This window comes from Natator depressus, chromosome 1 (genome assembly GCF_965152275.1).
Source record: "Natator depressus isolate rNatDep1 chromosome 1, rNatDep2.hap1, whole genome shotgun sequence".
Lineage (NCBI taxonomy): Eukaryota > Metazoa > Chordata > Testudines > Cheloniidae > Natator > Natator depressus.
In genome coordinates, this window is record NC_134234.1 from 117209792 (window position 1) to 117222482 (window position 12691).

General features: G+C 43.2%; 1 protein-coding gene across 4 annotated transcripts in view; it reads left to right on the top strand.

Annotated features, from left to right (window-relative positions):
- AFF3 (ALF transcription elongation factor 3) overlaps nucleotides 1–12691 on the top strand; it is a 466113-nt gene that overhangs the window by 200662 nt on the left and 252760 nt on the right. For all 4 annotated transcript variants that reach the window (XM_074965024.1, XM_074965032.1, XM_074965041.1 and 1 more), the window contains exon 4: nucleotides 2894–2938. In XM_074965024.1, coding sequence (XP_074821125.1) covers nucleotides 2894–2938 — 45 coding nt within the window. The remainder of the gene's footprint in view (nucleotides 1–2893; nucleotides 2939–12691) is intronic.

Below are 12691 nucleotides of genomic sequence, written 5' to 3' on the forward strand. Positions count from 1 at the left end.
AGTCCACAGAATTTTGTGATTTTTCTTCAAGTGTGTTTTTTTCTTGTTAGTGTTAACTTTATTAGCAGCATCTGTTGTATTGTTACTCCACTAACAGCAAAAGCAGCATATTGCATTCTTTGATTCATCTGTTGCAATGATGAGTTCAGAATGGGGCTATTTGCAATTGACTGTAGTTCCTTTTAACCAGTGATTTGTCAAATATGAATAATTCTTGAAAGGCGCTTTATGTTGCACCCATTTCTTCTTCTATTGAAGTCAATGGCATAACTCTTATTGACTTTTAAGATGGTAGACTGTACTACAGCAAAAGAGTTAAAGACAATTCATTTGTTTAATAACCAAGGGCCATATTCAGCAAAAATTTTCAGGAGTGCTGACAATAAAAGACTCATGAGTTCCCATAACCTGGCATGAAATAACAGCCACAAAAAATTATGAAACATAAATTATTGCCTTAATTCTGACTTTGCTACCCCCCTGAGACTTCCAGAGCATATGAATTTAAACCCTCTCTCCAAATCAAATCCTCCCTCCAACTCTGCGAGGAAGCACACTATCATGGTTATTGTACTTATCTGCACTTAGCATGATCTTCCGGGAGAACCATGGTATTAACATACAGGAGTAGGGCAAACAATATTTGGCTAACAATACCATGTAAGTATGAAAAGCATAAATTTTCAGAAGTGGTTAGTGATTGTAGGTGCCTAAATTGAGACGCTTTAGAGGTATCTGATTTTCAGAGGGCAGGTGCTCAGCACTTCGGAAGATCAGGCATGTTCCTCAGATTGGACACCTGAACATTTAGGCATCCAGAATCACTAATCACCTTCAAAAATTTAGCCAAAATTCCTAGCTCACTTCAAAAGTTAATTATTAATAATAACAATAAGTACAAATTTATTTTTTCTCCCACTGTTAAACAAAAGAGTTAGGGCCACATTCTCCCATCTGCTAAGTTCATTGTGTTCTGCATAAGCAAAAATCATTTCACTTGGTGGATTCTGCAGTGTAAAGTGAATTTAAACGTTTGGAGACTTCCCCTGGAGAGTCCCCCCTGTTTAGCAGGAATTTCTAAGTTATGTAAAGCTGGCAGAAGCAGCTAGACCGCCTCCTGCACCTGCTTCCCCACTCGTCTGTGCTGCCTGCTTTAGCAGAGCTGCACTGCACAGCATAAGAAAGGAAGAGGGTATGTTGGGGCAGAGATGGGAGGCAGGGGGTCGGGTCAAGGGAAGAGATGGGGATAGCAGAGCGAGATTCCACTGCACCTCATTCTCTGCTGGATTCAATGAATCTGAGGCACATGCTTAAAGTTAAACATGTACTTGAATGTTTTGCTGAATAGGGATGGACTTAAGGACCTGTATACAGAGGCAGATTAGGGGTTTGTGGGACCTTGGGCCAGAGCAAGTGGGAGGCCCCTCCCCAACCCTTCTGCCTGCAGTCTCACCCCTCCTCCCCCCACCCGGCGCTCCTGCTGGGGAGCAGGGTCAGGCACTGGGGCTTCCCCCGCTCCCCAGCAGGAGCGCCGGGAGGGCAGAGCAGGACAAGCCCCCATGCCCTGACTCTCTGCTGGCAGGCGGAGTGGGGCAAGCCCCTGTGCCTCGACCCTGCTCCCTGGCAGGAGTGCCAGGTGGGAGGAGTGGGTTGGGGCATGCCCATTTTTCCAGGCCCCCCAAATTGGCCAGAGCCCCTGGGTAGGGGCCCCATTGGCCCAGTGACTAATCCGCCACTGCCTGTATAGGTAACTCCTCACAATTGTGTGTAAAGTGTTCACTGTGGTTAAGTCTATGCTGCAGTGTAAGCCCAGGGTTCAAACTCAGGTTCAAGCCAAACCCCCTTTCCATCTACACACAAATTGTGCTTATCTAGGGCTCAGACCCAGGGTCCCAGGACCCCACAAGGGTGGAGGATTCCGGTCTGAGTCAAGCCAGGACCCATGGTTCAAGCCCTATTGCTTTGCAGTGTAGACTCAGCCCCACTGAACTCATACTCTGGGAGTCCTCCAAAAGTATCCCACAATGATCTGACTTTCTTTGTCCTCTGGACAGTCATGTTTGGTGGACAGTTAAGTTTTCTCACCCTGTACCATGAACAAAGGGCTAGAACAACCACTTTTTGGGAGGGCACTAGGCAGTCTGGGATATGGATGGTTGCACTCGGGTCTGCATAATGCAGCGTAGACACTAGAATCCCAGATTGGGACCCACGGTTCAACAGTTCCTAACCAGGGGTTACAAATGAGGGTAGATGCTCATGCCCTAGGTTACAAACCCAGGGTCTGCTAACTCAAGTTGAACTACCCTAGGCTAACATTGCAGTGTAGACATACCCTGAATGGCCCTGTTAGACCTCTGATTTACCTATTGAACACAGCTCCAAGAGTTTAAACGCTTGATTCCATGAAAGATTGTGTAGTCGATAATGGGCCTAATCCTTATGGAAACAAAACTACCCTGGGCAACCAATGGGAGTTTTACCTACAAGAAGGAGCCAGTCTGTTTTTGTTAATTTATTGTAAATAAATTTATAGTAAATATATTAGGTCTGTGTATATACAGTGACTATTTTACCTATACGTATAATGACCACATGATATGTGTGAAATGAACCACATCTAAAGTGAATGTAACCAGAATCTTATAGATGAAATAAAAATATATTGTGGTCACTCATTTAAAGAATAAACATTTTAAAAAAATTTATTTTCTTGTAGAAAAAGTAGGAAATAATTTCTGAGTTTAACACATCACCATATTCTGATGCTAGAAACACTTGACATTGACTTGAAAATGTACCCAAGTCTTGAATACATCTCATGTAGCCAGATATCCTCAAACCGGCCATTTGTTATTTCTTACTTAAAAAGTATTTTCCTCTTTGTTTACAGGAGAGTGGAACAGGAGATAACAGCTGTATTGAAGAAATTTTGCGGGTAGGAACTCTTTTATTGTTCTGTCATTATTTCATTAAATTTACCCTAAGGAAAGAGAAAGTTTAGATACTAGAATTCCTACTTTGGTACCTGTTTACTTTTTTTGATATCACCTTTCTAGAAAACGTGTAAAACATGTAAAAACAACCTCTTGTGCACTGGATTTCACTGTTGCTGACTAACCAGACATTCACCTGGAAGCAGACAATGGGACTGTAATGTATAAGTATGTTTCAGGTTTACAAACCATGAAGTGTGTGTGTTACCATTAATCAAGATTGTCAAAAAACTTAATTTGGGGCAGAGGGTGTCCACAAGGGTCTTTTTTCGCTTGGATTTAATTAAAATCCATTGTATGGTTTTGTTATTAATGACATGTTATGTCATTATGTCTATTATAAAATCACAACATACAATATCTGCAAAGTTATTTCAATATTTTGCCATCACTATATTTCTTTATCACTTTTATCACAATAATTAATAGTTTGCATTCATGGAGTAAATTAATTCACTTCTGGACTCATCTAGGCTTCAATATATTTTGATATTGGATATTTTCTTAAGTAGGCAAACTTAAAAGCGTGTGATTTTTCCATATATATTTAACTCCTCTTTTATGGGTTCTCTTTTTAAAGTGGTCATCTAGTAATTTACATTCTCTAGAAAGCTGATGTTGTACTAAATAAAGCACAAGACAAATTAGACCAGATGGCATGCCAAAACCTCAGTAAAAACACCTTTATTTTATCGTGTTTCTACCTCTTGAACATTGTATACACACTTCTTTTGGAACTGTTTAAGAATTACAGAATTGCATATCATTATTTGGATTAAAACTCTACAGTGCATGGTTAAAGACAATCCTTTCTCAAATAATTTATTAAATACATCTTTTAATTCTCAGACTGGACAAACAATTTTAAAAGATTGATTATGATGGATTTCTTATAACTGTATTGGCAGAGCTTTTACTTAGCTACCATTTATAGAGTAGGCTTTTCTGAGGATGAAATGCATATTACATAATTCTATAGCCTTGGTCCCTGTTGCTTTGTTACAAATTAAGTAGCAAATAATATAAATCATAAATACTTTTTTACATTTTCAGTATGCACTGGGTGGTGGATGTCAGTCTAATTCACCCACTTACATAAGTTTTTTATTCAGGAAAATTAAAGAGAACAGTTGAAGTTTTTAGTCTCACTCTTATTTAATTTTTAAGGAGAGGAGTGTAGACAGTATGATTGGTTTAGAAATATAGAGGAAGACATGGTCCCTTCCATAAGGAGCTACACAGACTTATAAGACAATAGAGTTGAGACACAAAGTACTCTGGATAATGAGGGATTGGAAGGTGCGGTCTCAAAATGGTAAAGACAGCTTCTCTCTCTCCCTTCCCTCCCTCCCGCCCCACTTCATTTCACATTCCCCTGGAGAATTAGTGTTGAAAAGCTTCATAGTAACATGTATTTTAAGGAGGAATTTATGCAGCACATCAGAGGAAGAACAGGCCCCTTGTGCTGCTCACAAATTATTTCATTTTGGATTTAAAAGGGGGAAAAGCCACTATAAGCAATCTTCCCCAAGATCTCTTGCTTCCCTCCCACACGTCATGATGTTAGATGTAACTTCATCTTCCTCCAAAGAAGGGGGGCTTGGGGAAGAAAACACTTAAGGGCAAATTCAGTGCCCTGCCAGAGTAACGAGCTCAGGAGCTGGACAGATGCAGTCTGGAGTAATTTTCCTCTTTCCGGTCTGCAGAGCTATTCCATAGAAGCCACTGCCACCCAAACACGCACACAGCACTAGAATCTTGGACCCACCCGTACACTGTCCCCTCCCTCTCTTACACATTGGCATGCTAGGAGCCACTGTGAAGCTGAGCAGTGTGAACATCACCTGCAGTTAGGGTGACCAGATGTCCCAATTTTATGTGGACAGTGCCGATTTTCGGGTCTTTTTCTTATGTAGGCTCCTATTACCCCCACCCCCATCCCGATTTTTCACACTTGCTGTCTGCTCACCCTACCTGCAGTGCCCACTGAAATCTTGACACCAATGCTACTGCCAGGGGACCTTCTGCAGCTTGGAATCTAAGGTTGGATTTGCCTCTTAGCATGTGAGCACAAAAACTAAGCTTCTCTGCTGTTTTGATACTGCACATTGTAACATTCCTAAGCTGCAGGATTCATCTGCCCAAAACCACATTCCATAACCATCCTCATTTGAATAGGATCATCTACATATGGAAACCAAATGTAACTTTAATTTTTAATTTTTATTAAAAATGAAAAGACTATAAAATGACCATTGCTGATGTTGTCAGAACGACTCTACTGCAGCAAACAGTTAGGGATTGATATGTGCTAAAGAGGAGTTTGTTTGTATACTGACTAATTAAGAGGTTATTGAAAGGTTCTCTTGCTTTCGTTTCTTCATCATTCTTGTTTCTTCCTGAAGTTTCAACCCCTTGAACTAAAATCACCCCAGTAACCTAACTGACTTCAATAAAGTTACACTGGGCCCCTTATTCTCAACCTTCTTGTGACAGTTCTCAGGGTATCCCGGACCGTGAGTCAACTTGTTACCCCCTTTGCCCTCAGCTAGAGGGAGTTTTTCTTGTGGTAGCGGGATGTCAGCTCTGTGACACTGCCAGTCCTTCAGCCACTCAAGCACTTTCCTCTGGGCTTATGCCAACCCTTCCTTCACCTTGCAGGTTAATACTCAGTGCACCTCAATCCCCAAACCCCCATTGAATTGTTTCCTTGTGATATCCAGTCCCTGACACTGGCTATTCGCAGAACTTCCAGATCCTCTGCACCCAAAGGTGCTGTATATATCAATTTACAATTTTTATCTCAAACCACCACTCCTGTAAACCACACAGCACTTGTGAGTCCTGAAGATCAAAATAAAGTAGGTTTATTTAAGAAAGAATAAAGATTTAACTAGAAACAAGAAAGAGTGGTGGAAACTGTTGGGGGGTTATTCCTTTACCCACTTACTTCCCTGGTCCTTCTCGCATGAACAGAGAGCAACAATACCCGAAGTCCAAAGGTGCAAACAATTCGATGTTTATTGGGGTGAACTTCCAGCAAGCATGATTCCAGTTTCCTTCCTTAGTGTCCCCCTTCCCAGCTCTGACACCACAGAGCCTTACCTGTGTCCCTGTTCCCATTCCGCCCCCTTAGCAACACATGATTCCAATTTCCCCACCCCCATTCCCTGTTCCCATTCCCCCCCTTAGTAAAACATGATTCCAATTCTTCCACCTCCATTTCCCCCCTTAGCAAAACATGATTCCAATTCCCCACTCCCATTCCCTGTTCCCATTTCCCCCCCTTACTTCCTGATTGACTGCAGACTATATAGTAAAACTTGAGTTCTGCTTAGCTATACCTTAACCTATTATTTTACTGAAATTTAACTAACCAATCCTAACATATTGTAAGATGATTATTTAAAAAGAAAAGGAGTACTTGTGGCACCTTAGAGACTAACCAATTTATCTGAGCATAACATTTCGAAATAAATAAATAAATGAATAAATCTCCTCACTGTATTTTCCACTGAATGCATCCGATGAAGTGAGCTGTAGCTCACGAAGGCTTATGCTCAAATAAATTGGTTAGTCTCTAAGGTGCCACAAGTCCTCCTTTTCTTTATATCCTAACAGAAACAAGTGGTTACAATGCAAAAAACAACAACATAAAATGCAAACCTGAGTGACACACTTATTAATAGTTACCTTTCCTATGCAATAAAGTAGATTTCCCCCCAAAGGGTCAATCTTTTGAAGAACTGCTTGGTTTTGGACAAACCAGGATCCAAGCATTCATAAATGTGCCTCCTGCCCCACCGCTCCTCAAGGGGTTTTCTCAGTGAATGGAGTGTCCTTCCCTTTACTCTGTTACACTGAAATCAGTCTTTTTTTTTTTTCTATTCATAGATAGGGTGAATCCCTGTCTTGTTGTAAAGTTTCTTTTTTACCTTGAAGTGGTTTCAATTGTTTGTTGTTCCTGCTGATGGTTTCCCATTCAAAATCATAGTATTGCACGAGGCTAAACAATTGAGCCTGGCATTGCATCACTGGCCAGACAGGACAGTGTAACAACTCCCCCTTGCCCAAACAGGCCATTACTGAGACATCCTGATGCCTAAAGCACACGTTCAATATAAATATATTATTCCTTAAATATTACCTGCACATACATCTCACAGTGGTTATGAATGTTGACAAGTTATCAGCTTTCTGTAGGTACCTTACACATTACTCTTTATGGATAAGTATCCTGCAAGACCTATTTTGTTTAATGAGTTCGTTAGGTCTGAGGTGAGAGTCGTTTGCAAAGGTCAGAGAACCCTTTGCCAAGTAATCTCTGTGTCATGCTTCTTCATCCTATTTGCTCCATTTTCAGCCCACCTACTCAGGTTTAAGGACCCTGAAACACAGTGTTTACGCGATAAATAGAGAGTCCTTAAACCTGAGCAGGCATGCTGAAAATCCAGTAAATAAACTGAAACTGATTTGAGTTGAGGAGATGAAACAGCCAAAATAAACAAAAGCTGCACAACTCAAAAGGCAAACTTCTCAACTACTCTTCATGGATGTCTAGTCATCAGCACAAGCTCAATATAGCTAAAACAGAGCTCTCCCTCTCCCCTCAAGCCCTTGCCTCACACCTTCCTTCTCAGCCACTGTGGACAATATCATTATCCTGCTTGTCACTCAGGCCCATAACCTAGGCATCATCTTCAGCTCAGACCTTTCTCTCAGTCTTCATACCCAGGCTATATCTAAACCTTGCAGATTCTTTCTGCATAACCTCTCTAAGACATAGTGTTTCCTCTCCATCCCCACAGCTAAAATGCTTATCATCTTGCATCTCGATTACTGAAACATCCGTTTTTCTGCCGTTGACAAACGCAGTCTTGTTCCACTCACATCCATTCAGAATGCTGCTGCTACTGCTACAAAGGGCATTTTCATAGCCTCTCACTTTGCCCATGTCAGCCCTGTCTGTGCATTCCTCCACTGGCTCCCCTTCTCCATCGTATCAAACATAAGCTAGTTGTCTCCACTTTCAATAATGATACGTATGTATATCAATATCTTTCTGAACATAGATGTAAGGAGGGAGAGAGAGAGAGAAAGAGATCATAAATATTCACTTCGTAATTTACCAGAATCCTAACTTTATCAGCTGCTTTCCACCAAAGCCTTTTGTTATACTGGACAGACAAATCAGATATAGCATTGATTTCTTGGATTTCAGAAACAGTATTTTTTTAAGCAATAATAATGTCTTTTGCAGTTTCCACAGTATGCATCCAATGAAGTGAGCTGTAGCTCACGAAAGCTCATGCTCAAATAAATTGGTTAGTCTCTAAGGTGCCACAAGTACTCCTTTTCTTTTTAAGCAATGTTGTTTCAATACTTTCTTTGAGCCCACATAATACAGCAAAGATTTACCTTCTTTCAGAATAGGGACAGCTCCTGTGCAGATAAATAGTGATGGAAGAAACTCAAGGAGCGACAGTCCTTGTGCTCCCCTGAGTATAACAGCTGCTCCTGGCTAGCGACCCGACAGGAGTGGTTGGGAGGTGGAGCCATAGTCCGGTCTCCCTTCTTCTTGTGCAGGCCAGCAGTAACGGGAAGAATGTGCTGCAGCTGCAGCCCATTAAGAAATGTAGCACCCCATCAAGAGGAGTCCCCTACTATACCTGGAGTTGCGGAGTCATTCTTCCTTCTTGAGGTACAGTGGCTCCCAGGGCTTCTATTAGGGCAGCATTCCTTACCCTGCCTAGTTGATGGGTCAGTGCTTTACAGGCATGAACTGAGCCTTTAGTTTGCACTGACAGTGCCCAAGACCAGTAAATCTTGTACTGTGTTGAATTTTTGAACATACAAATGCAAGGTGGGATGTGGTGGTTTAAGTTTGAAATTATTTTATATGTTTTTATCCAAACCTATGAGATCTCCATAAAGTTTGTAATTCCACAAATCAGACTGCACAGCACTTAGGAAGTCTGTACCTGAAGGCCACAAAAAAGGTGCACAACTTCAGGGATTCCCATGGGGATTTAAATTGCCACAGGGACCCCCTTAAAGGTTCAAAGTAATGCAACGACTCCTGCTGAGAGGGACATCTACGATCTGCAGGAATCCTAGTCCTGATCTTACTTCATCCACCGATTTACATCAACTGCATCAAATTATAACGACTGTATCCAGAAGCGTCAAGTTTTTACCCACAGGGAGGTTATACAAACATTTGAAAGAAGCTAGGGAATCTTCAAATCAAAAACTCCGTTGAATCACAGTTGTAATTATAGACCAACACAGAAAAGCCTTCTTAGAACATTGTAGTTATGGAAAGCAAATGTTTGCCAGTTTATACATTCTAAGTGAAGGGCAAAGTTTTTTAAAAAAACAAGAAAAAGCCTGGAAAATCATAGTTAAGATTCTGCACATATCCTTAACTCTGTTCTTCCCTGTATCCTTAGCCACGCTACCTCATTGTTCCTCAAAACTCTCTGCAACCATCCTGCATGGTTTCTCAGCATAAACCATGGGCTGTCCAAGTGAGAGTCATAGCATCCCTTTGGTTGATTTTGATTGACTATGACTTTCATTAGTCTGTGTTGTACTGTGCATTTCATAATGGGTGGTGGGATTTTGGGTAAAAGTATATTTTGCTGTAGCATCTGCTTAAAACTGGAATAATAGTAGTGAATCAGATCCTACATCTCCATTAATTTTACTGTTGTAACCCATGTCTGATATGTTGGACGCTGGAGTTTGTTATGGAGTTGAAGAAAGTATAAGATGAGGTTGGTCTGGCTGTTAATGTAGACTTAACTGGGGACTTCCTGGATTTTTAGTGTTTTTGCTGAAAGGAAAACATGTATGAAATCTTAACTCTAGCTCAACAAAAAAATGATTGGGACTCCAGCTTGGTCTAAACCTAAAACTTAGGTTGATGTAGCTGCCTTGCTCAGGGCTGTGAAAGGCGTTGTGCCCTGTGTGACATAGTTAGGTTGACCTAATTGCCACTGTAGACGCAGCTAGGTAGGCAGAAGGATTCTTCCATCTTACTGCTGAGCACGGGCATATAGAAGGATGGGAGGCAGTAGGGAATGTTTGGCAGGGCATGAAGGAGGTAGGGAGACAGCAGAGGATTGATAGGCAGGAGAGGGTGATGTGAATAAGGAAGTTTTTGGATACTGAATGAGGGAGGCAACCTAGTGACAGAGGATGTGGAAAAAGCTAATGTACTCAATGCTTTCTTTGCCTCTGTCTTCACGAACAAGGGCAGCTCCCAGACTGCTGTGCTGGGCAACACAGCATGGGGAGTAGGTGGCCAGCCCTCTGTGGAGAAAGAGGTGGTTAGGGACTATTTACAAAAGCTGGACGTGCACAAATTCATGGGGCCGGATGTGTTGCATCCGGGAGTGCTAAAGGAATTGGCGGCTGTGATTGCAGAGCCATTGGCCATTATCTTTGAAAACTCGTGGCGAACGGGGGAAGTCCCGGATGACTGGAAAAAGGCTAATGTAGTGCCAATCTTTAAAAAAGGGAAGAAGGAGGATCCTGGGAACTATAGGCCAGTCAGCCTCACCTCAGTCCCCGGAAAAATCATGGAGCAGGTCCTCAAGGAATCTATCCTGAAGCACTTACACAAGAGGAAAGTGATCAGGAACAGTCAGCATGGATTCACCAAGGGAAGGTCATGCCTGACTAATCTAATCGCCTTCTATGATGAGATTACTGATTCTGTGGATGAAGGGAAAGCAGTGGATGTATTGTTTCTTGACTTTAGCAAAGCTTTTGACACGGTCACCCACAGTATTCTTGTCAGCAAGTTAAAGAAGTATGGGCTGGATGAATGCACTATAAGGTGGGTAGAAAGTTGGCTAGATTGTTGGGCTCAGCTGGTAGTGATCAATGGCTCCATGTCTAGTTGGCAGCCGGTATCAAGTGGAGTGCCCCAAGGGTCGGTCCTGGGGCCGGTTTTATTCAATATCTTCATAAATGATCTGGAGGATGGTGTGGATTGCACTCTCAGCAAATTTGCGGATGATACTAAACTAGGAGGAGTGGTAGATACGGTGGCAGGTAGGGATAGGATACAGAGGGACCTAGACAAATTGGAGGATTGGGCCAAAAGAAATCTGATGAGGTTCAACAAGGATAAGTGCAGGGTCCTGCACTTAGGACGGAAGAATCCAATGCACCGCTACAGACTAGGGACCGAATGGCTAGGCAGCAGTTCTGCGGAAAAGGACCTAGGGGTGACAGTGGACGAGAGGATATGAGTCAACAGTGTGCCCTTGTTGCCAAGAAGGCCAATGGCATTTTGGGATGTATAAGTAGGGGCATAGCCAGCAGATCGAGGGACGTGATCGTTCCCCTCTATTTGACATTGGTGAGGCCTCATCTGGAGTACTGTGTCCAGTTTGGCCCCACAATACAAGAAGGATGTGGATAAATTGGAGAGAGTCCAGCGAAGGGCAACAAAAATGATTAGGGGTCTGGAACACATGACTTATGAGGAGAGGCTGAGGGAACTGGGATTGTTTAGTCTGCAGAAGAGAAGAATGAGGGGGGATTTGATAGCTGCTTTCAACTACCTGAGACATGGTTACAAAGAGGATGGTTCTAGACTATTCTCAGTGGTAGAAGATGACAGGACAAGGAGTAATAGTCTCAGGTTGCAGTGGGGGAGGTTTAGGTTGGATATTAGGAAAAACTTTTTCACTAGGAGGGTGGTGAAACACTGGAATGCATTACCTAGGGAGGTGGTAGAATCTCCTTCCTTAGAAGTTTTTAAGGTCAAGCTTGACAAAGCCCTGGCTGGGATGATTTAATTGGGGATTGGTCCTGCTTTGAGCAGGGGGTTGGACTAGATGACCTCCTGAGGTGCCTTCCAACCCTGAAATTCTATGATTCTATAAGAGGGGTAGGTGAAAACAGTATCTGGATGGGTTCCATGGGAAGAGAAACATTGTTTAGAGGTGCACAGAGGGTGGGGGAAGGGAGGAGTAAAGCTGTGTAGAAGGGATATGGGATGCAGGGGTAAGTGTTTCTTCTGGGAGGACCGAAAGCAGGGATCAGTGAATTCCAAAGGCTTGGGGTCCTGGCCGAGCACATCTTTCCAGCAGCTCTGTCTCTTTTACACCAATGGGACTCCAAATCAGACACCTCTACAAATATGCAAAAATATGTGGCTCTGGGGCAGGGGTGGGCAAACTTTTTGGCCCGAGGGCCACATCGGGGTGGGGAAATTGTATGCAGGGCCGGGGCATTGGGTTGGGGTGCGGGAGAGAGTGCGGAGTGTAGGAGGGGGTGTGGTGTGCATGAAGGGGCTCAGGGCAAGGGATTGGGGCAGAGGAGGGATGTGGGCTGTATGAGGGGGCTCAGGGAAGGGGGTTGGGGTGCAGGAGGGGGCTCAGGACAGGGGTGCGGACTGGGGGAGCGGGCTCAGGGCAGGGGGTTGGGGTGCAGGAGGGGTGCAACAGGGGACTCAGGGCAGGGGGTTGGGGTGCACAGGGGTGTGGGTGCAGCGGGGGCTCAGTATCAAGTGGAGTGCCCCAAGGGTCAGTCCTCAGGCCGGTTTTGTTCAATACCTTCATAAATGATCTGGAGGATGGTGTGGATTGCACCCTCAGCAAGTTTGCAGATGACACTAAACTGGGAGGAGAGATAGATGCGCTGGAGGGTAGGGATAGGATACAGAGGGACCGAGA